Source organism: Aquarana catesbeiana, linkage group LG05 (genome assembly GCF_042186555.1).
Source record: "Aquarana catesbeiana isolate 2022-GZ linkage group LG05, ASM4218655v1, whole genome shotgun sequence".
NCBI lineage: Eukaryota > Metazoa > Chordata > Amphibia > Anura > Ranidae > Aquarana > Aquarana catesbeiana.
The window spans coordinates 17,840,759-17,862,830 of record NC_133328.1 but is presented as its reverse complement, the minus strand read 5'-3'; the positions used below and the strand labels follow the sequence as shown (position 1 = coordinate 17,862,830).

General features: G+C 41.9%; 1 protein-coding gene across 2 annotated transcripts in view; it reads left to right on the top strand.

Moving 5' to 3' along the window:
* Window positions 1-22,072, top strand: part of VIPR1 (vasoactive intestinal peptide receptor 1) — a 409,687-nt gene that overhangs the window by 119,428 nt on the left and 268,187 nt on the right. For both annotated transcript variants that reach the window (XM_073629489.1, XM_073629491.1), the window contains one exon: window positions 6,629-6,725. In XM_073629489.1, coding sequence (XP_073485590.1) covers window positions 6,629-6,725 — 97 coding nt within the window. The remainder of the gene's footprint in view (window positions 1-6,628; window positions 6,726-22,072) is intronic.

Genomic DNA, 22,072 nt, shown 5'->3' with positions numbered 1-22,072 from the left:
AGGAAAGATCAAAAATGACATATAGGATGCAATCTGTCAGGAACATTAGCACAACATCTCCCCTCCAACATAGTTTTATTACATGCCGTTCTTGCTGGTAGAACTGTTTTTTCTTCACTTCCCGTAACAGGATAACAACACTGTTTGCTCTGCAGTGAAATTGCAGACCAGCGTTGTCACCCTGTGCCCAGAGTGGTCTTGGGTGGACATGTCTTAAATGGAGTTTAACCGCTTTACTACTGCGCTATAGCCCCAAAACAGCTACTATTGTTCTAGAAGGGCATCCATAGACATCCTCCCATAAACCCAGCCCCCTGCACGCCCCCCTGGGCCGTGTAACGGGCATGCTCTGTGGCCGCTTGTTTTTTGGACACAGCCAATCACAGCGGCCCTTTACCATGGGATCAGCTGTGTCCAATCCCAGATGATCACGTGTAAACCGATTTGCCATATTTGACCTGCAGCTACAGGCAATATTCCGGTATTGTTTTTTTTCAGGAGACTATCGGCTTTTTTTTTTTTTTTTTTTGTAAAAGCCATCCTAGCGGCTAATTAGCCACTGGATTGTTTTTTACTGGCGGTGGGAGAGCTCACTCCCCCTTCCCCCTGCCCACTGGTGCCTCTCCGCAATCTCTCCGTCCCACCGGAGATCCAGGAACTAAAGCTGATGGTTCAGCTGGCTTACCACAGAGCCCATGGAGGACCAGAAAGGTCTCTGATATAGGGCAGTGGTCCTCAACCCTGTCCTCAATACCCCCAACAGGCCATGTTTTGGGAATTTCTCTTGGATAAAATAGCTGTCAGAAATACCAAGCCATTGACTCTGATTTAAAGCACCCGTGCAAGATGAAAGAAAACCTGCAAACATGGCCTGTTGGAGGTACTTGAGGACAGGGTTGAGAACCACTGGTTTAGGAAACCAGAGACCAGGTTTCCCCCCCCCCGGAAGTAAACAGCGCCATTTGTAAATCTTAAAAACATTTGATCACACTGATCTTGGTGTGACCAGATGCTCTTAGGACAGAAGAGACATCTGGGGTCTAACAGACCCCAGTTCTCTCCATAAAGTGTACCTGTCACTGCCTATTGCTGTCACAAGTGATGTTTACATGCCTTATGTTTGTCAACACAGGGCTCTGGGCTGTGATTGACACAGACCATCAGCAGGTCTAAGCCATGAATCACTGGCTGAAACCTGTTGACAAAATCTGGCTCTGTCCAATCACAGTGGGAGTCGGCTGTGGAAGGGCGTGCCTCCCCATATTTGACATTTCTGGGGGGGAGGCGTTCTGTACATCATCTGTGTATCACCTCCAGGTAGCCATTTTGCTTTTTTTCTTTTACAGAAAATTACAGTGCTGCACATTGAAAATGAAAGGTCATGTTTAACCGCTTCCCGACCAACCGCCGCAGTTATACTTCGGCAGGTTGGCTCCCCTGCGCGAGCTGTTGTAGCTATACGTTGCCTCGCGGTGACGGGATAGCAGGCGTGCGCGCACCCGCTGCACAGCGGGGGTACCAGTGCTCGTGGCCAGCGGTTGCGATGACCGCTGGCCATGAGCGATCGTAAGCAGGAGAGACAGAACAGGGACGAGTGTGTGTAAACACACACTTCCCTGTTCTGTTCTGAGAGGATTGACAGATCGTGCGTTCCTATTAGCTAGGAACCACGATCCGTCACTTCCTCCAGTCAGTCCACTCCCCCTACAGTTAGAAACACCTCCCAGGGAACACAGGTAACCCCTCGAGCGCCCCCTAGTGTTAACCCCTTCACTGCCAGTGACATTTTTACAGTAATCCAATGCATTTTTATAGCACTGATCGCTGTATTAATGCCAGTGGTCCCAAAAATGTGTCAAAATTGTCCAATGTGTCCGCCATAATGTTGCAGTCACGATAAAAATCGCAGATCACCGCCCTTACTAGTAAAAAAAAAAAATAATAATAAAAATGCTATAAATCTCTTCCCTATTTTATAGTCGCTGTAACTTTTGCGCAAACCAATCAATATACGCTTATTGTGATTTTTTTTTAAATTTTTTTTTTACCAAAAATATGTAGAAGAATACATATCGGCCTAAACCGAGGAAAAAAATTGTTTCTTTATATATTTTTGGGGGATATTTATTATAGGAAAAGGTAAAAAATAATGCGTTTTTTTTTTTTTCAAAATTGTCGCTCTTTTTGGTTTATAGTGCAAAAAATAAAAACCGCAGAGGTGATCAAATACCACCAAAAGAAAGCTCTATTTGTGGGGGAAAAAAAGGACGTCAATTTTGTTTGGGTTCAACGTCGCACGACTGCGCAATTGTCAGTTAAAGCGACGCAGTGCCGAATCGCAAAGAAGTGCTCTGGTCAGGAAGGGGGGAAAATTCTTCCGGGGCTGAAGTGGTTAATAAAATGAAAAATATGAAATTGGGAGGAAGGCATCAATAAGAGACCCTTCATTTGGTAGACCATGTACGTCTGGTACCTCATCCTAATCAATGATATACAAAATAATGGACCCTACCAAACTAAATATAAGGACTATAACGGTACCCAATTTATGTAAAAAGTATAAAAAGATATTTATTATATGATAAAAATTGCACATGTATACAATTCTAAAAAACATACAAAATACAAAAGCTGCACATAAAACATAACCAAAACTATCTAGTACTCCTTGAATCCATATTCTTGGTGGCTCCCCTATAGTAGAGCACAGTGAGTTGCTGTAATTTTGACGCAGTTTGCGTTTCGCAGGAGATAACCCGCTTCTTCAGGAAAAGTTTCAGCAAGATCACTCACGGCTCAATAGTCAAAAACATCAAAATAGAAACACATTAGTCCTCCTGCAAATGGTCATTGTCACCCATATAATGCCACAGGACGGTCCTCCTCGTTTTCCAAGTTAGTCGTTAGTTCCAATGTAATTGGGACTAGGTATCCATAGTCAAATCGTATGATGTGCACCTAGTGTGATATACAAGGTATTATATTAGGTACCAAAAAACAAACAATAAATTCAAGATTAATCACTAGCGCTAGTAGTGGTAATGAAGTAGCTGACATAAATTTTATGGTGACAATAATGAGCATAAAACATAATTGTACGCAGCCCTACGGATATAGCATTAAAAATGAAAGTCCAAAGTGTTTGAAGTAAAGTCCTAATTGAGGGAAAGAAAACTGGAATCGCCCACAGTGTACACAGAGATGCAAATTAGGTGAGTACGGAATTATCCTCCACCGAACATCAACACACCGGGCCTCTTACCAAAAGAATGGACCACTTAATTACAGGTGATCAAACAAGCATGATAAATCCACAAAGCCACGAGACCATTTCATGAGGATCACAGATGGCTTGGTCTTGTAGTCTCACCAGATAAATATTCAGAGGTGCATGCATAAAATACAAAAGAAGGAACTCCTCATGGTGTAGCATTTTAAAAGTTATGTAGTATTAGAAAATTATAGTTTTATAACTATAGTTTTATAACTATAATTTTCTAATACTACATAACTTTTATAATGCTACACCATGAGGAGTTCCTTCTTTTGTATTTTATGCATGCACCTCTCAATATTTATCTGGTGAGACTACAAGACCAAGCCACCTGTGATCCTCATGAAATGGTCTCGTGGCTTTGTGGATTTATCATGCTTGTTTGACCACCTGTAATTAAGTGGTCCATTCTTTTGGTAAGAGCTCTGGTGTGTTGATGTTCGGTGGAGGATAAGTCTGTACTCGCCTAATTTGTATCTCTGTGTACACTGTGGGTGATTCCAGTTTTCTTTCCCTGAATAAGGACTTTATTTCAAACACTATGGACTTTTATTTTTAATGCTATATTCGTAGCGCTGCGTACAATTATTTTTTATTATATTAGGTAGGTAAAGAGGTTCCCACCATGTCGTTCCTCAGATCAGCGTGGAGTGAGATATGACTTGTGTTACAACTGTATGTGATATATATATATATATATATATATATATATATATATATTTTTTTTTTTTTTTTTTAATTATTAATACATTCTTTCCCAAACAAAAGTGGAGTTACCCTTTTAAGTGTGGATTTGAAACAAAAACAAAACAAAAAAAATATTAAAATATAAAAAATCTTGCATGACCATTTGATGCCGCCTTTCATGTGTCACCTTTTCAGGTTCTATTAGTCTCTCTACGCCTTTTTCCTTTCAATATTCTTTCTGCCCGTCTCTCAGTGACAGGATTAGTAATATGTTGCTGGCTGTGTTGAGATTTTCTTGGCATCTTGTGTTGTTTGAGTAGTGAATAATTTATTCCATCTATTGTAACCTGAAGATTCTCCCAGAGAGAAGGACCCGGGTTCACCATTCCACATGGGAGAAGAATCATGTTTTAAGCTGGTGCATGATGCTGAGGACATCAGCCTTGGTCTTAGCTATGGTGTCCACCTAGCCTAGTCTTGGGTATTAACCATTACGGCGTACGATGACATCGGATGTGCTTTTGTTCTGCTCAAAGGAGCTGATTTTTCGGTTCGGGTCAGATGTCCCTTCGGGCCCTGATTGCAGTTGTGACCTTTGCACAATGCAAACCCCTCATTGATAAAAGATCTAATGCACATCGCTGAGAGAGGCAGGATATCACCTCTGCTGCGTACAAATGTTACAGAACAACCTTCTTTTAAAAATGACATCACATTTTTTTTTATTTTGGAAAAAGTTTTTTTATTTTTGGACAAAGTTCGGAATGGTTACATCCAAAGACACAGAGCACAACCTTAATTAAAAAAAATGTTTTTTTTTTGTTTTTTTTATTGGAAAAAGTGTTTTATTATTAGACAAAGTTTTTGGAATGTTACATCCAAAGGCACAATATCAAAAAACATGGAGGAGACCCCAAATGAATAAAAATATATAGGAGCTACATTTTTGTGGTGGGAATTTTTAGGCACCGATGTATACCAACATTTCTGACACAAACTGTATATTATATAGGGAAAAACCTTCAATTTTTATTTTTATAAAAAATAATCGCTTTAATTCTGGACACTTTCACCCCCTTCCTGCCCAGGACAATTTTTCAACTTTCAGCGCTGTCACATTTTGAATAACAATTGCGCGGTCATGCAACACTGTACCTATATGACATTTTTCATAATTTTTTTCACACATATATAGGGCTTTCTTTTTGGTGGTATTTTTTTTGTTAATGCTAAATAAACAAAAAAAAAATACTGTAAATTAACAAACAAAACACATTTTCTTTGTTTTTTTCTTCATAAATTTAGGCCAAAATATACTCTGCTACATTTCTTTCCCAATCAGTGTATATTATTTAGTCTGTAGGACAGTTAGAGTCCATAAACTATGGAATATATATATATATATATATATATATATATATATATATATATATATATATATATATATACATACACACACAGTATCTGAAAATTGATCAATCCTGATGTATTGATCTAATTTTGTGAGGCACGAAAACACCAGGACAGTACAAATATCCCCCAAATAACACCTTTTTGGAAGGTAGACAGTCCAAAGTATATAGCAAGAGGCATGTTGTTTTTTTTGTAAGAAAAAAATGTATGAAGAAATGTTAAAAAAAAAAAAAAAAAAAAGTTTTCACAATTTTACTTTTTTTTTTTTTTTTACGTACTTTCACCAGTGCATTACATTGATCATATTTCATACTATAACTGGTGTGGCAGTGATCAGGGACACGGACTGGTGACAATATTTAAAAAATAATAATAATAATAATGTTTTTTCAATTTTTTATTTTTTATTACATCTTTTTTCTTTTTTTTTTTACAATTTTTTTTTATTTTACATACAGTGCTACGCTAACACTGTACTACTCTGGGGAGGTGATCATGAATTTTTATTTATTTATGGATTTCTTTTTTTACACACTATGATAAGCAACCACTTTTTTCGAATGAAAACTATTCATTCAGTGTTTACTATTGTGATTAGGTGTGATTGGCAACAGCTAATCACATGGTACAGATGGGCTGTGATTGGCCCTGTACCATGTGATCATATCTGGAACACCCGGTGGCTTCCGTTGCGTCACTTCCGGTTCTGGCCAAACATCACTTCTGGTTCCAACCTAACTTCACTTTCAGCTGCCGCATAACCATTCCCGTTGCGTTTCATCCTTGAAACTTTGTCATAGGGGTGGTCTGACGAAGTCACAAGAAAGAAAGGAATTGGGTGGGGCTATATGGCAACTGGAAATGACGTCCGGCCAGAACCGGAAGTGACGTGGTGGAAGCCACCGAGCGTTCCAGATGTGGTGAGAGATTGAGGAGATCTTGACGTGGTTTGATGTTTTTTTCTTTTTACAGAACGCTGGATTTTTTGTTTATTATTTTTTTTATTGTTTTATAGTGTGTGATTGTGTTGGGACATTAGAGTGTAAGCTCCTGTGGTGCAAAGACTGATATTTGTGATATAATGTTCTCTGTACATTGCTGTACAATAGTTTGATGCTTTATAAATAAATTATGTATGAAATGTTCATTTTACCTTATCTTCATTGATTAGCCTGCAGTGTATGTGGTTGGCTAGTATAACCTTCCTCTTCTAATCTAGCTGTGTCTAACATATACTCTCTCTCTTTCATGCAGATACTTTGCGTTACGGAGGAATGTTCTATTATGTACCAGATTGCACTCAAGCACGAAGAGTGCATCAACCATGAGGACTATTTCAATGATACGGCAGGTAAGACCAAAGCAGTCGTCATCTCCCTTTATAAAAAAGCATAACCTGGGTCTGATCCCAGAGCATTTCTTAGCGCTAAACCTTCCTTAGTAGATGATGACTTTTTGTGGTATAGGAGCACGGAACCTTACAGTGATTTGTTTGTAACGTTTTATGTAGCGTGCAGTTCCTGGAGCAGAGGCGGTTCACCAACCACCGTGGTGTCCTGCTGGACCCTTGGAGGAGATTACTCAAAAAATTTAACAGCTCTACGCTACGGTCAATAAAAGATTTTTTTTTTTGCAAAAAAAGACATCATGTTTCAGGGGCTCAAAACATTCCTCTTCATTAGGGCTTATAGAGCGAAAACTATAAGGTGAGGGATACTGTCCTGGACTGTAAGCTGGAACCCAAGTAAAGATCATGCAGTTGCTTGGACAAGGGCAGCCTGTCAAGGACAGTATCTTCTACCCTATGGATATTGCTCCACTGGCCCTGATGAAGGGGGAGTGTTAAGCTCCCAAAACACAATGCCTACTAAGTGCTGAAGGCAGCTTACCAGATGTTCAGGGACCCATCCTTGGTTGTTCATTTGGTTTGGCTTCTGTATGGAGTGCCTGGTGGCCATTTGTAGCATTTGGTGCGCTACCCTATGGTTATTGCTCTACAAGCCCCGATAAGGGGGAGTCTTAAGCCCCCAAAGCATGATGTCTTTTGTTGCAGAATAAAACCTTTTATGAACTGTACAAACTAGTGTGACACTTCCATGTTTTCAATGTTTTGAGTAATCTCCTGCTTACAGGACACCACAGTGGTTGGTTGGATGGTGGTTGGATATGATGAGTACTAAGTACTAGAGAAAGCTTACACAATGCCCAGGGACCCATCCTTGGTTGTTGATTGAGTTTGGCTTCTGTATGGAGTCAGGGAGTGGTCTCTTGGTATGGGTTGTGGATAGAGTGCCTGGAGTCTAATGGTGGCCATTAGTTTCATTAGATGAGCTGGCTTTCTCTTCAGCTGCTAAGAGGGAATAGGGTTGTGGCTCTCCAGATAATCCAGGAGGATGGCCGGGGGCTCGGCCCAATGTGAATGGGCCATTGCAAAAGCTTTTGAGGTCTCCCGAATATTTCCTGGGAGTCAACAAGGCAAATTATGTTGGCTACCATTGGGTATGGCTTCTGTATGGAGTTGTCTCTTAATGTGGATTGTGGATGGAGTGCCTGGAGTCTGAAAAGGGCATGTTGGCCATTAGTAGCATTAGATGTGCTGGCTCTGTGTTTGCTGCTAAAATAAATTAAAAAAAAAAAAAAAATCAGGCAAAAAATCTGGTTAGTTGGTTGGTCTGTTAAAAAAGAAGTATGGGTTTGTTTGTTTTTTTTTTTAAATCATACTTTTATATACATTTTTTATATATACCTAAGCGGATGCAGCTTTGGTCCCCCACCGCCTCTAAGGGTGAGAACAGAGTGATCAAACACCGCTGATCGCTCAGTTCTCAGAGCTAACAACTTCCTATGTTCTGTGCTGTTATCAGTTACATTGTTTGCAGTTATCTCTGAGGACTACAGAACCCCATCCCCTCTTTATCATGGAGCTGAGGAGAGGGGGAGAGATGTTTTTGTAGGCCTAACATACGTCCTCACCTAGGGTGATAATGCTGGCTCTCCATAGATATACATTAGTGAGCGTTGTCACCAGAGGCGTACCTGGAACCTTCAGGGCCCCGGTACAAGAAGCCATTAAGGGTTCCCCTGACCACCACCCCCCCCACCACCCTTCCATCCTAGCCTTCCATCCTTTCAGACACAGCTGATCACGGTATAGGACCAATCACAGCGGCCCTTTACCATGTGGCCAGCTGATCACATGTATACAGACTTTCCGGTTATCGGCAGTCCTTTCCTCCCACGCGGTGTCTGTGTGAGGATAGGAGAGCTGTTAACTGGCAAGAGTGTCAGTACATTGTTTACACTGATCATCAGTGTAGCCTATCAGTGCCCATCAGTGTAGCCTATCGGTGCTCATCAATGCCCCCTTTCAGTGCCCAATCAGTGCAGCCTCTCAGTGACACCTATGAGTGCTCATTAATGCTGCCTATCAGTGCCTCCTCAACTGGACTCTGAGCTGAGAGCCTTTCTCCCATACAGCCCAGAGCCTACATTGACAGTTCTCCCTCCCTCCTCCCTCGCACGGATGGGAGAGGTGAGAGGTGACCAGCTCCTTCTCCTTCTGCGCCCTCTCCTGTGTGCATCGCGGGAGGTGTGAAGCTGAGCAGCTTAATGATCAAATTCAGCTGCTTAGCTTCACACTTTCCATGGTGCACACAGGAGGAGAGGGTGGGAGGAGAAGAATCAGATCGGCTCTCTCCTCTCCCATCCGTGCAAGGGAAGAGGGAGGGGGAACTGTCAGTGCAGGCTCTGAGCTGTATGAGAGAGACGCTCTTACCTCAGAGCCCTGCAGCCACTAACCCCACTGGGGCCCGCCTGTGGTGGAACACCAGGGCCCAGTGTGACCTTAGTGACCCTGGTAGTTCCACCACTGTTTGTCACCCTAGGGCAGGAAGCGTGTTACTGGCAGGATCACCAGGTGAGAATAAAGAGGGAAAAAAAGCATAAAAAATGAAAACTAAAGCAGCTGCTACATATAAGGATTGGTAAGCTTCAAAATATAATTTTTTTTTTTGTTCCTGGGTTTAGATACCCAGGTCTTTTTTTAACCACTTGCCGACTGGGCCATAGCTGTATGACAGTTACAGCATGGCCGGCTAATTCTGGGAGGGTGTAAAATGACGTTCTCCCATGAACGAGCTTCTCGCAAGCCCCCTGTTGCGCCCATCCGGCTGTGTCCATTACCGCCAGGTTCTCGGGACCCGGTGCGTCATGGTTTGGGGTAAAGGGCCAATCCCAGTGGCTCTTTACCACACGATCGTTCCATCCAATGACAGAGCGATCACTGTCAACAAAGCAGCGTCATGTCCGGTTCTTTCCTCTTCTCGCACCGATCGTATGAGGAGATGAGGGAGAAGCTGCAATGTGATACTGCTTGTGTTTTTTGTTTTTTTTTTATTCCAAGTGCCCATCAGTGCTCTACAGTGTCACATCAGTACCAAGCAGTGCCCCTTTAGTACCCAGCAGTGACACATCTGTGCCCCATCAGTGCACATCTGATTTTTTTTATTATTTAAATCAGATTTTTTGGATTTTTATCAAATTTATTTTAATAAATTGCTTTTGAAGTAAAGATCTATCTAAAGAGTTTTCTATTTAAGATACATTAATACTTTTGTTTATTCAATATGAAATGGAGCTTAGTTATGTAGCATGAGGTTATATATTCTGCAATATTTATATTTTTGATAAACTCAATCAATGAATCCAAGCCCTGCAAGCTGAGATAACCTGCACTGCATTGATGTATTCACACAATTTCATAGTAACTATGGGATAAAACAAAATTCCGGAATATTCCTTTATCCCATTGTTTTGCAAATTTATGTACAGTACTAACTGTATGATTGTTTGGAGAGAAATGCATCTGTACCAGGCTCTAAGTGTGAGGAGGAAGGGCAAGCCGTAAAAATGAAAGTGAAAGCAGCTAATAAACCTATGTGATCTTTCTGCATATAGCTTGAAGTGCTTTATTCCTCCCTTGAGGAGCAAAATGGCAGCAGGCCATAAAAGAGACCCAGTTTAGAATATTTACTTACCTGACAGCTTATTAGTCTAAATAGGAAACCTTCATTTTGTTTGCAAATATTAAAGATTCTAACTACCAATGAGTCCTTACATTTAAAGAGCACCTGTCATTTCAGATCCATCATGGCAGCGCCTGTTAGCGGGCGTCCACTCACCCGCTGCCGCCACGTCCCTCACCTTGTTGTGTCACTGCCGCATCACCAGCCATCCCAATAAAGTGAATGGGACTGTCGGTGAGTCAACATTGGGTCAGAGGTAGGGTTGCCACATCATCCCTTTCATCCAGGACACATATGAATTCAGGTTCTGAGGCTGATTTAATGCAGATAAGGCACCAAGTGAGTTTAATTACCACCTTAATCAGCCACAGAAACTGTGTAATGTGTGTCCTGGATTAAAGGGATGATGTGGCAACCCTAGTCAGAGGAGGAGCCGCTGTGGGACAGAGATGACAGTTGCTCTTTAAAAATGATGATTTAAATTGAGTTGATTTAAATCAAGCCTCTTTACTAGTGATTTAAATCAACTTGATTTAAATCAAATTCACCCTGGCCCTATTAGTGCCCATTTGTGCCCCATCAGTGCCACATCAATGCCCAGCAGTTCTCTACAGTGCCCCATCAGTTCACATCTGTGCTCTACAGTGCCAAGTCAGTGCCCATCAGTGACCTACAGTGCCACATCTGTGCTACATCAGTGCCACTAAAATGCCCATCTGTGCCAATACAGTGCCCATAAGTAAGTGCTCTTCAGTGCCACCCTATCAGTGGATCCTCATCAGTGCCCGTCAGGGCCGTAAAAAATGCATAGAAAAAGGCATTTTCATTTTCTTTCCACAGTTTTCAAGAACTTGTGGAAAAAAATGACACATTCAAAAGACTCATTATGCCTCATAGAATATACATTGGGGTGTTTGCTTTCCAAAATGGGGTAATTTTGTGGGCTTTTCCATTGTCCTGGTGCCCCAGGGCAGTGGTACTCAACCCTGTCCTCAAGTACCCCCAACAGGCCATGTTTGCAGGTTTTCCTTTATCTTGCATAGGTGCTTTAAATCAGAGTAAATGGCTTGGTATTTTGAACAGCTATTTTAGGTAAGAGAAATTCCCAAAACATGGCCTGTTGGGGGGGTACTTGAGGACAGGGTTGAGGATCACTGCTCCAGGGCCTTCAAAAGTGTGATAGGTCATCAGAAAATTATATGTGTAATTTTATGCTTTTAGAACGCCTGAAGGTGCTCCCTGCATGTTGGGCCTCTGTATGTGGCCAGGCTGTGAAAAAGTCTCACGCATGTGGTATCGCCGTACTCAGGAGGAGTAGTAGAATGTATTTTGGGATGAAGCTGCAAGTATGCATATGCTGTGTGTGAAAAATAACCTGTTAATATGACAATTTTGTGGGGGGAAAAAAAATCCTCATTTTGCAAAGAAACGTGGCAAAAAAATGACAACGTGAAAAACTCCCCATGCCTCTTACTAAATACCTTGGACTGTCTACTTTCCAAAAAGGGGTAATTTGAGGGGTATTTGTACTGTCCTGGCTTGTTAGTGTGATCAATTTTCAATGATTGGCACTATAGCTTGTGGACTCTATAACTTTCACACAGACCAAATAATATACACTGATTTGGGTTATTTTTTTTTTTAATTTTCAAACACTAGTTTAATTAGTCTTTCTTATTAATAATACTCCAACACAATTATTTTACATAGCTCAATGTGTACGAAGTGATGATCTCCATTATGTTGCATCAGTGGGGAAAATCAATTTCTTTTTTTTTTTTTTTTGTTTTTTTTTTTTTTTTTTTTTGAAAGTAAAGTTTATTGAATTATTGAAAAAATACATCAATCAAGATAGATGAAGAGGAGCACAACGCTCATCGAGTACAGGTTATAAAAGCGGTACAGCTGTTATATATGATGTCAACAGTAAATCTTGAATAGTCATAAATTTGTAACAAAAACAAATATGTTGCTATGAGCGTTGGGAATCCTGGCCCCAGAGCCCCTTCTGGGAACTAACTGCTCTGGTGGACCGGGAAACCCCGAGCCCATTTCGTTACTAATATGTGGAAAAATGTCCAGGATATAGAAACACAGCTTTAGAAACCGGAAAAATAATAAACAGGATAAAACTGAAGGGAGCGTGTATCTATATGACAACTGAATACCATGCTAATAACGTAATTATACACACATTGCTTTAAACAAAGAAGCCTATCGGTCAGTCGACCTCTCAGGGTGGATTAAACTTTGGCTGGTCGATCTGGACCGAAGCATGTTATGCTTGGGGGATAAGGTGGTATTACTTTTGAGAATCTGCCCTGAAGGCCTCCATGAGGCCAATAACCAATGTAATAGAAAGTACCGAGAGCCTGAGGGACCAGTATTAAAATAGGGAGAGAGTAGGAGAGTGAGAGGGGGAAAGAAAGAATTTAGGAGAGACAGAGGGGATAGAGGGGGTGGGGGGAGTAGCTGATCATCAGGAGTGATGGGAAGGAGGTGCACAGGAGACCCCTACAAGAGAGAGATTGAGAGTCCACAAACTATAAACCATGCTTATGAACTATCGGTCACACATACAGAGGGTGCCCCACTAGATTTGCCCAGGGATCCCAGATAATTTTGAATTTGTCTAGGGTGTCTAGGATTGTGTTGGATATTTTTTCTTGCAGCATGATCCAAGTAATTTTTTGTTTGGCTAGCCGAATGGACACTTTCGGTGATTTCCAGCACCGGGTGATGGTCATTTTGGCCCCTACTAGAATAAAATGGATCAGCTTCTGGGTATGTTTGGAGGTTTTAGGGATGGGATCATTAAGCAATGCAATAGTTGGATCTTGTTTCAGGGTACAACCGCATGTTCTGCGGATAAGGGAGAAGATCTTGTTCCAAAACATTCTGATTTTAGGGCATTCCCATAGTATGTGTAAAAGAGTCCCCACATGACCGCAGCCTCTGAAGCAGAGAGGCGACGTTTGCGGAAAGAATTTGGCTAGACGTGACGGTACCAGGTACCAGCGTGTAAGAATTTTCAACCCTGCTTCGTTTATTGAAGTGTTAACCATACCTTTAAAGGAGCGGGCAAAATTAGTATGCCACTTATCCAGGTCCCAGCTGAAGTCAAGATCCCTCTCCCAGCTCAACATGTACGCTGCCTTTTCCGTGGGTTCCGCCAGGGAAGAATAGATGAGAGAGATACCTCCCTTTGTGTCTGAGGCCGAAGCGCACCATTGTTCATAAGGCGTTACTAAAAGATGGTTCTCATTGCTCCTCCATAACTGATTCAAAAAATGTGAAAGTTGAAAGAATCTGAATTTTTCAGCTGAGGGCATTTCTAGTTTGGAAATACAGTATGCTAGAGTGAGGGGACCATTGGAGTTGAAAAATTGACCAATTCTATAAAGGCCTTTGTCAAGCCACCATTTGAAGGCTCGAATATCTGATCCAGGTGGGAAATTATGATTCCTGAAGATATGTGCCAGGGGATGCCAAATAGAGATGAGGGGTTTGAGCTTATGAAGGGCGTCACAAAGTTTCATTGAGTGAGATAATGTGGGAGCTAATATAGGGGGACGTTTTTTGGGGATATTCCAAAGCAGGAAGTCTAATGTGAAACCAGGGACCGCCTCTCGCTCCATGCCCACCCAGTCTGGTTTGGGTCCTTTCATATAAATAGTTGAAAATTGGCTCAGTTGTGCTGCCTGGTAATACCACCCAAGATTAGGAACCCCTAGTCCTCCCTTTTTTCTGGGTCTAAAAAGTACCTCTTTAGAGAACCTGTGGCCTTTTTTATCCCATATAAAGCGTATTATTGCGGATTTTAGGCGTAGAATGTGCGATTTGGGGACTGGGATGGGTAAGGAACGAAAGAGATATAATAACCGAGGTAGGAGTGTCATTTTGACCGCGTTCACTTTACCTAACCACGAGAGCTTATATAGCGACCATTGGGTCAGGTCGTCTGTGAGCTTTTTGAACATGGGGGGAAAATTGTGTTTATAAAGTGTATCGATACCAGACGTGAGGTTAATGCCAAGATAAGGGATGGATGCGGAATTCCATGAGAATGGAAATTTACTTTTTAGGTTGTCAACGATGTCTTGAGAAATTGAAACATTAAGAGCGACTGATTTGGAGACATTAACCTTAAGTCCGGAAGCTGATTCAAAGTCTTGTAAAAGTTGCAGTATGTTAGGGATGGAGATTAAGGGAGATGTGACGAACAGGAGGACATCATCCGCGAATAAAGCGCATTTGTGAGTATTTTGCCCACAACGAACTCCATGGATGTCAGGGTGTTGTCTAATCGCGATGGCTAAAGATTCGATAGCCATCGCGAAAAGAAGAGGGGAGAGGGGACATCCCTGCCTTGTTCCCTTCTGTATAGAAAAATTATCTGATAGATGTCCTTGTAATCTCACCTGTGCCTTGGGTTGGTGGTAAAGGGCTCTCAAGATATTGATAAAGTTTGGGCCAAAACCCCATTTACTTAAAATTGTGAAGAGATAGGGCCAAGCCACTGTGTCAAACGCTTTTTGGAGATCTATGGAGAGGAGGAGGCCTCCCTGAGGAGGTCCCCCATCCCACCCCGATCTTATTAGGGAGACTGCATTTATCGCTCTACGTATCTGGTCCGGTCCCTGTCTCCCCGGTATGAACCCCACCTGGTCCTTATGTATGTAGGTACCTATAAAAGAGGCGAGTCTATTGGATAATATTTTTGTCATAAGTTTTAGATCATTATTAATTAATGAAATAGGTCTGTAGTTACTGACTTCGCTGGGGTCTTTACCTGGCTTGGGTATGACCGAGATAAAAGCCAAGTTGGCATTAGGATCCAGCGGGGAAGCTTTGGTTAAGGAGTTGAAGAGGCGGACCAGGTACGGAGAGAGAGCATCTATAAAAGTTTTATAATAGTGGTTTGAGAAACCATCTGGGCCTGGGGCTGAATCTTTTCTAAGCCCTTTTATGACTGCTCGGATCTCGGATTCTTGAAATGGGGATTCCAATATGGAGCTGTGAGATTCAGAAATTGTAGGTAATGGGATTTTTTCTAGAAAAGCATCCAATTTTTGTTGAGAAATTGGGCAATCGTCGGAGTACAGGTTGGCATAAAAGGATTGGAATGATTTAAGGATTTTACTTGGGTTTTGGGTGTGCGACCCTGATTGTGTTTTTATTTTGGGTAGGGCAAATGACCTATGTTTCGGAGTAAGTTTGGCTGCTAACTGGGGGCCAAATTTGTTCGCGCGCAGATAAAAACTGCCGCTGAGCCAATAAAGGTGCTTTTCTGCGTTGGAGGTAAGGGCTGAGTTAAGAGATAGTCTAATAGCATCAAGTTTAGAGAGGCTGTTTGAATTGGGGTTCAGTTTATGGGATCTACTAAGATTTTTGAATTCTTTCTCTAACTTCATGATATCTATTTGCCGTTCTCGCTTTAATTTGGCCGCTAATTGAATCAATTTCCCTCTGATTACCGCTTTGTGGGCATTCCAAAGAGTAGTAGGGGAGATGTCCTCAGTGTCATTCAATAGGAAATACTCTTTAATATCCTTTTCTATTAAAATACAGTGGACAGGGTTAGATAAGATTTTCTCATTTAGGCGCCATGTGCGAGAGCCAGATGGGGACAATGAGTTGGATATTCCTAAGATTACCAGGGAGTGGTCGGACCACGGAACATCATGGATAGAGGCGTGGCTAGCTAAGTGTATATCAGGGTTCGACATGAAAATGTGGTCGATTCTAGCATATGTCTTGTGGGGAGCCGAGTAGTGTGTATAGTCCCTTAATGATGGGTTTAGTTCCCTCCATGAGTCAATGAGGCCTACCGAGTGAAAAAGTCTGGCAATCTGGAGGCTCTGTTTGGGGGGTTGTTTAAGGTGAGGGATCCCCTGAGCTGCTTTATTTAGGATCTGATCAAATGTAATGTTGGAGTCCCCCCCCATAATCACCCTACCCTCAAAGTGGGATGAGAGGTTTGCCAATAAGGAGGAGAAGAATTTAGCTTGGCCTTTGTTAGGGGCATAATATGAAATGATAGTGTAGAGGTTACCTTCAATCAAACCTTTGACCAATATATATCTCCCATCGTTGTCTTTAACTGTTAAAGTGTGAGAAAAAGGGGTCTGTTTGGAGATTAGGATGGCTACTCCTCTTTTTTTCTCGCTAGCGTTTGCAAGGAAAAAAGTGGGGTATTTGTTGTGTAGAAAAGAAGGCGAATAGTTTGAGGGAAAATGGGTTTCCTGTAGGAGCACGACATCTGCTCCTCTTGAATGGTAGCTTTGGAAAGCTTTGCGTCTCTTGACGGGCGAGTTTAGCCCTTGGGTGTTATGAGAGATCACCTTAAGTGCCCTTTGTAAAGGAGGTGGGTCAGCCATAGTCCCAGTGGGAGTGATCCTGGTGTTTTAGGTGCGCACCTACCCGGTTCCCTAAAGATGCAGCGTTGAGTCTGGGAGGGAGATCCTGTTGTCACAGCGGAGTGGTCTGGATAAAGCTGGTCTCCTGTGCACCTTCCTGAAATATAGGAGAGGGTAAGGAGGAGGAGGGGGGAAAGAGGAGAGTGGGGAGAAGATGAAGGGAGAAGGGAAGAATCATTAAATAAAACAAACTAATAACGTCAAAAAAGTTTAGGCGTATGAGCCCAGAAAAGCAGTGAACTGGACTAAAAAGTTCAGTTCAAGTCTGAGACCCAAAAACAATAGGGTCTCAGAAAAACAGGAACAACCTCAGCCGAGGCTGTTAGTCTGATGTAACCAGTGGGAGGGTCTCCCCTGGTTACAACAGAAGGAGTGGCGATGCTAGCCCAGCCGAGCCGCCGGTTCCCCATCTATTGGGGAAATATGGAACCTAAAGAACGTGAAATTCAAAAAAATTTTTAAATATATACCCATATAAAAGAAAGAAGACAAAAATGAGGAGTTGAGCCCAACCTCTAAGAGGTACCTGGGTAAATCACTACCTTAAATAAAAATAACAAAACAGTTCCTGCCATAGGAGATATCTTTCCAGTAATCGGGAAGGGGAAGGGAGGGTGGGAGTAAGGATATGGAGGGGGGGGGAGGGGAGTGAGAGGGGGCACGACTTTATGCCTTGGCTTTCCTGGAAGTCAATATAACCAAAAGTGCGGTCCATTATGAAAACCGAGGATAATTGTCTAAAGATATATATATATATATAAAAAAAAAAAAAAGGGGGAGGGGAAGGGGGGGGGGATTAAAACATCCCGGGAACATCTTCCCCCGTTTTTATTTTGAGGAGATGAGTGAAGAAAAATCAGGTAAGTGCGACCATTTTCACTGATGAGTATATATGGTCGGATGGGGTGTATACAATGTACACACGTACCCCTCGTTCAGAGGGTATAACTTGGAGGGGAAAAGATAGTCAAACAGTCCTTGTAGAGCCGTATAAAGATGAATTCATCTTGGAGGGAAGGAATCGCGGTGGCGCTTCGGTTGCTGTTTGTTCCAGAGGGGAGTGATGGGGCTGCCTGGAGGGGGTCTCTTCGAGGAACTTGGCCTGGACGGAGGATCCTGGGGGGAAGCTTCTTGAGAGATGAGTCCAAGTCGCAGGAATAAGTGTTCACCTTCTTGGAATGAGGAGAATCCATACGATCTTTCCTTATATTGAAATTGGAGACGGAAAGGGAAGGTCCATCGATATTTAATTGATTTCTGTGAGAGGATTTCAAGGAGAGGTTTCAAAGCTCTTCTTTTTAGAATTGTAGTTTTGGAAATGTCAGCGAAGACTTGAATCTTGTTTCCTTGGAAGGATAAGGTGTCCAGATTCCGAGATCTTTTCATGACTTCCTCTTTGGTTTCATAATAGTGGGGCTTAACCACTATATCCCTCGGGAGCCCGTCCTGTCTGGGTGGCTGCAGCGCTCTGTGGGCTCTATCAATCTCTAGTTTGTGATCAGAGATATCTGGGATAAGTTCTTTCATGAAAAGCTTGACTGTGTCATGAACATTAGTAACAGCTTCAGGGATACCTCGAATGCGGAAGTTACCTCTCCGATTACGATTTTCCAAGTCATCGATCTTCCCTAGTGCTGTATCAAGTTGTTCCTGCAACAATTGAATGCAGTCAGTGTTCTGATTGGTGCGCGCAACAGTATGATCCACGGCTTGTTCAATTAAATCGATGCGGGCCCCCAAGCTCTGTAAGTCGGCCTTTATAGACGTGGTGATCTGCGCTGCATTTTGGGCCAGGCCCGTGGCCAGCATGTCTGAGAAACAGTTCAGGAGTTGTGCCATGTCTGATTGGTGGGGCGAGTTCAGATTTACAGCCTGTTGCATGGCAGGGGATGGGGCGGGAGCGTGCAGTGATGGGATATGGAGCATATCAGATAAGGCCTTGTTAAAAAGGGAGTCTTTGCTGTTAGGGAGAGCCGTCTTGGGGGGGGAACTACTCACAGAGGATCCCAGTGTGGTAGTGGCGAGCTGTTCCTCCTCAGGGAAGTCTGCCATGAAGTCTCCGTCTCCTGTGTCTGCGTGTATAGAGGCCGCGGCCGCCATCTTAGGAGCAGTGGGGTCGGGCAGGCCGAAGGTGAGTTTCCTGCTAACCGCTGAGCGATGTGAGCGGTTAGGCATATAAATTTGTGCCCACGGACCTCCTCTACCTGTGGGTGTTCAGTAGGAACGGTTCCGCTGGAGATTTCAGCGTCTGGGGTCCGCGGAAGGCTCGGCTGCGACGGAGCTCCCGTTCAGAGCGTCTTCCCGGAAGTCCCGCGCATGCGCACTCGGCGATTTGGGTTATTTTTACCAAAGATATGTAGCAGTAAAAAATTTGCCCAAAATTTATGAAGAAAAATTACAAATTTGCAAAATTTTATGACAGAAACAAAGAAAATATATATTTTTTTACATAATTGTCGGTCTATTTTTAATTATAGCGCAAAAAATAAAAACCCAGAGGTGATTAAATACCACCAAAAAAAAGCTCTATTTGTGTGAAAAAAGTGACAAAAATGTCATATGGGTACTGTGTAGCATGACTGAGTAATTGTCATTCAAAGGGTGACATTACTGAGAGCTGAAAACTGGCCTGATTAGGAGGGGGGTATATGGTTAAAAATTTATATATAAAATAAATAAAAAAATCAGGTAAGTGATTTGCCACATCACTCAATTTGCCTTGATGTGCTCGATGGGGGTCTTTAGACCATAATATTTTTGGAAGGCAAGGACGGATGTGAATGGAAGCTGAATTATATATTGCTGCTACATAATTTCAGAAAATGAGTATTTACGTAGTATTTAGGATGTACGAAGGGGCCCCCCTCCCGGGCCCTCCCCGGTGTGAAGTGATCAGCAGGCAGTAAAGTTATTCGCACCAACTTTTCACAGTTCCACTTCACAGCACAGCACTAAATTTCCCAGGAGGCCACGCTCCCAGCCACGACCACTTTATCTTAATTATTCTGTGTTAAACTGGAAACCGCATATTCATCATTTGTGTTATCTTAACAAGGTCTCCAGCTTAGGGGTCCGGGGCCCCCCCCCCAACAGCGTGATTGATTTGTTTTTGCCCAACCATTTTAGTTGAAAATGCATTAATCGTTTCTTTTTTTTCCTTCTTCGTCTAATTTAATGATCCCCAATCTATTAGCCTTCCACTGGTCGCGGACTGCGCTTGTTTTATTTAGACGTGTGCCGTTTGTTTCATTCTGAACTGTTTTTTTTAACGAAATTCAACCAGTACGTTAATTCGGAAGTATTCAAATTAACGAAAACCCATTTAAAGAATTTTTGAAAATTCGAAAATCCAAAAATTCAAGAGAATGAAAATCCCAAAATTTGAAAATCTGAAATAATAACTAACTAATAATAATAACTATTAAATTATAGGTATTGGAATTTTCTTTTCAAATTTGACTGTTAGTGAATGTAACAAATACGGATTTATCCGAAATAACATGTGCCACATCTAAACGAATGGAACATAACAAATTAATAATAATAAATAATAATAAAAACTTTTTGTTTTTATATTTATTATTATTAGTTCGTTATGTTCCATTCATCTAGATGTGGCATTCGTTATTTCGGATAATTAATAAATTCGGATAAATTCATATTTGTTACTTTCATAAACAGCCAAATTTAAAAAGAAATTCCAACATCTATAATTTAATAGTTATTATTATTATTATTAGTTATTTATTATTTCGGATTTTCGAATTTTGGGATTTTCGTTCTCTTGAATTTATGGATTTTCATTCTTATTTTTGGATTTTCGAATTTTCAAAAATTTGTTAAACGGGTTTTCGTTAATGCGAATACTTCCGAATTAACGTATTGTTTGAATTTAGTTGAAAAACGAGTTAAGAACGATTTCCGATAAATTCGTATTTGTTACGTTCATAAATTTGAAAGGAAATTCCAATGCCTATAATTTAATAGTTATTATTGTTTTGCATTTTCTGATTTTCATATTTTCGGATTTCTGAATTTCCGAGTTTTGGAATTTTGGAATTTCCAAATCTTGGAATTTCCGAATTTCCGACTTTTTCGAATACCACATCTCAACTAATGGTACATAACGAATTCAAAATTTTCCGAAGTTACAAATTTGTTCAAAATAACGGATTTCGATCATGACAAATGACCCGAAAAACGAAAAAAACAAAACGAATGAAGCTAAAACGAACAAATATTTTTGGCAGTGCACATGTCTAGTTTTAATTAATATCCATATGTTTAATTAGCAGAGATAAAGAGAGATCTATGGTCTGCCCGCTCATGAGCTGATACTGGATCACGTACAGGCGCATTTTTGTTTTGGCACGCATGTGATAATATATTTCGATATTTTCAAAATAGAATTTTGACATCACCCACAAAGGAAATGTTGCATTTTTAAAAAAAGTTTATTTATATATTTATTTTATTAACTGTTTAGTATCAGTTTTTTTGCGTTAAATGTCAATTGGCCTTTCATTCTCAGTCAGCACATTACATTCCAGGTGCATTCTCTTTAGAAGCAGCCTCAGCCTGAGTAGAAAAGCCTGACCCCTGCCCTGCTGAGAAGACCCTTGCTCTGTGTGGAAGCAGTGGTCTCTCTGCAAACGTCTCAGATGCTGAGTCAGACCTATAACCGGTGGCGGCTGGTACTCCATTTTTTTTTTTTGCGGGTGGGGGGCGGCAAACAACCCCCGCTCACTCGCTGGCCCGCCAGCCCCGCACTTACTCAATCAAGGTCGCGGGGGCGGCTTCCCCCTGCTTCTCCTCCCGGCCAATTTGGTCGCTTCTCCTCCTGGCCAATCCGGTCTTAAGATCCGCTTCCTGTCCTGATTGGCCGGAAGGAGGAAGCAAGAAGTCAGTAGCGAATCAACATTCGCTAATGTCACAAGTGGGTGAGCCCAACCTTTTTGAAGCCAGTTAGAGCCTCAAGCTCTAGTCATGTGCTTCAAAAAAAAACAAAAAAACCTTCTAGAAATCCATGCATCTGGTGCCCTGCATGGAGATTAGGGGGGGCGGCACCCCTACAACCCTTATGGACCGGCCACTGCTGCCTATAGCTCTCCAATGGGCAAAACTCATGTTCAATGCTGATTGGCAAGCTTTAGGTTTGACTCAGCCAGAGCCCTCATTCTGCACCCTGTAGAAGTGATCAGGCGCCTGTAGGAAGGTTACGGGCAAGCCTATTTCCGGCTGCAAATTTTGATACC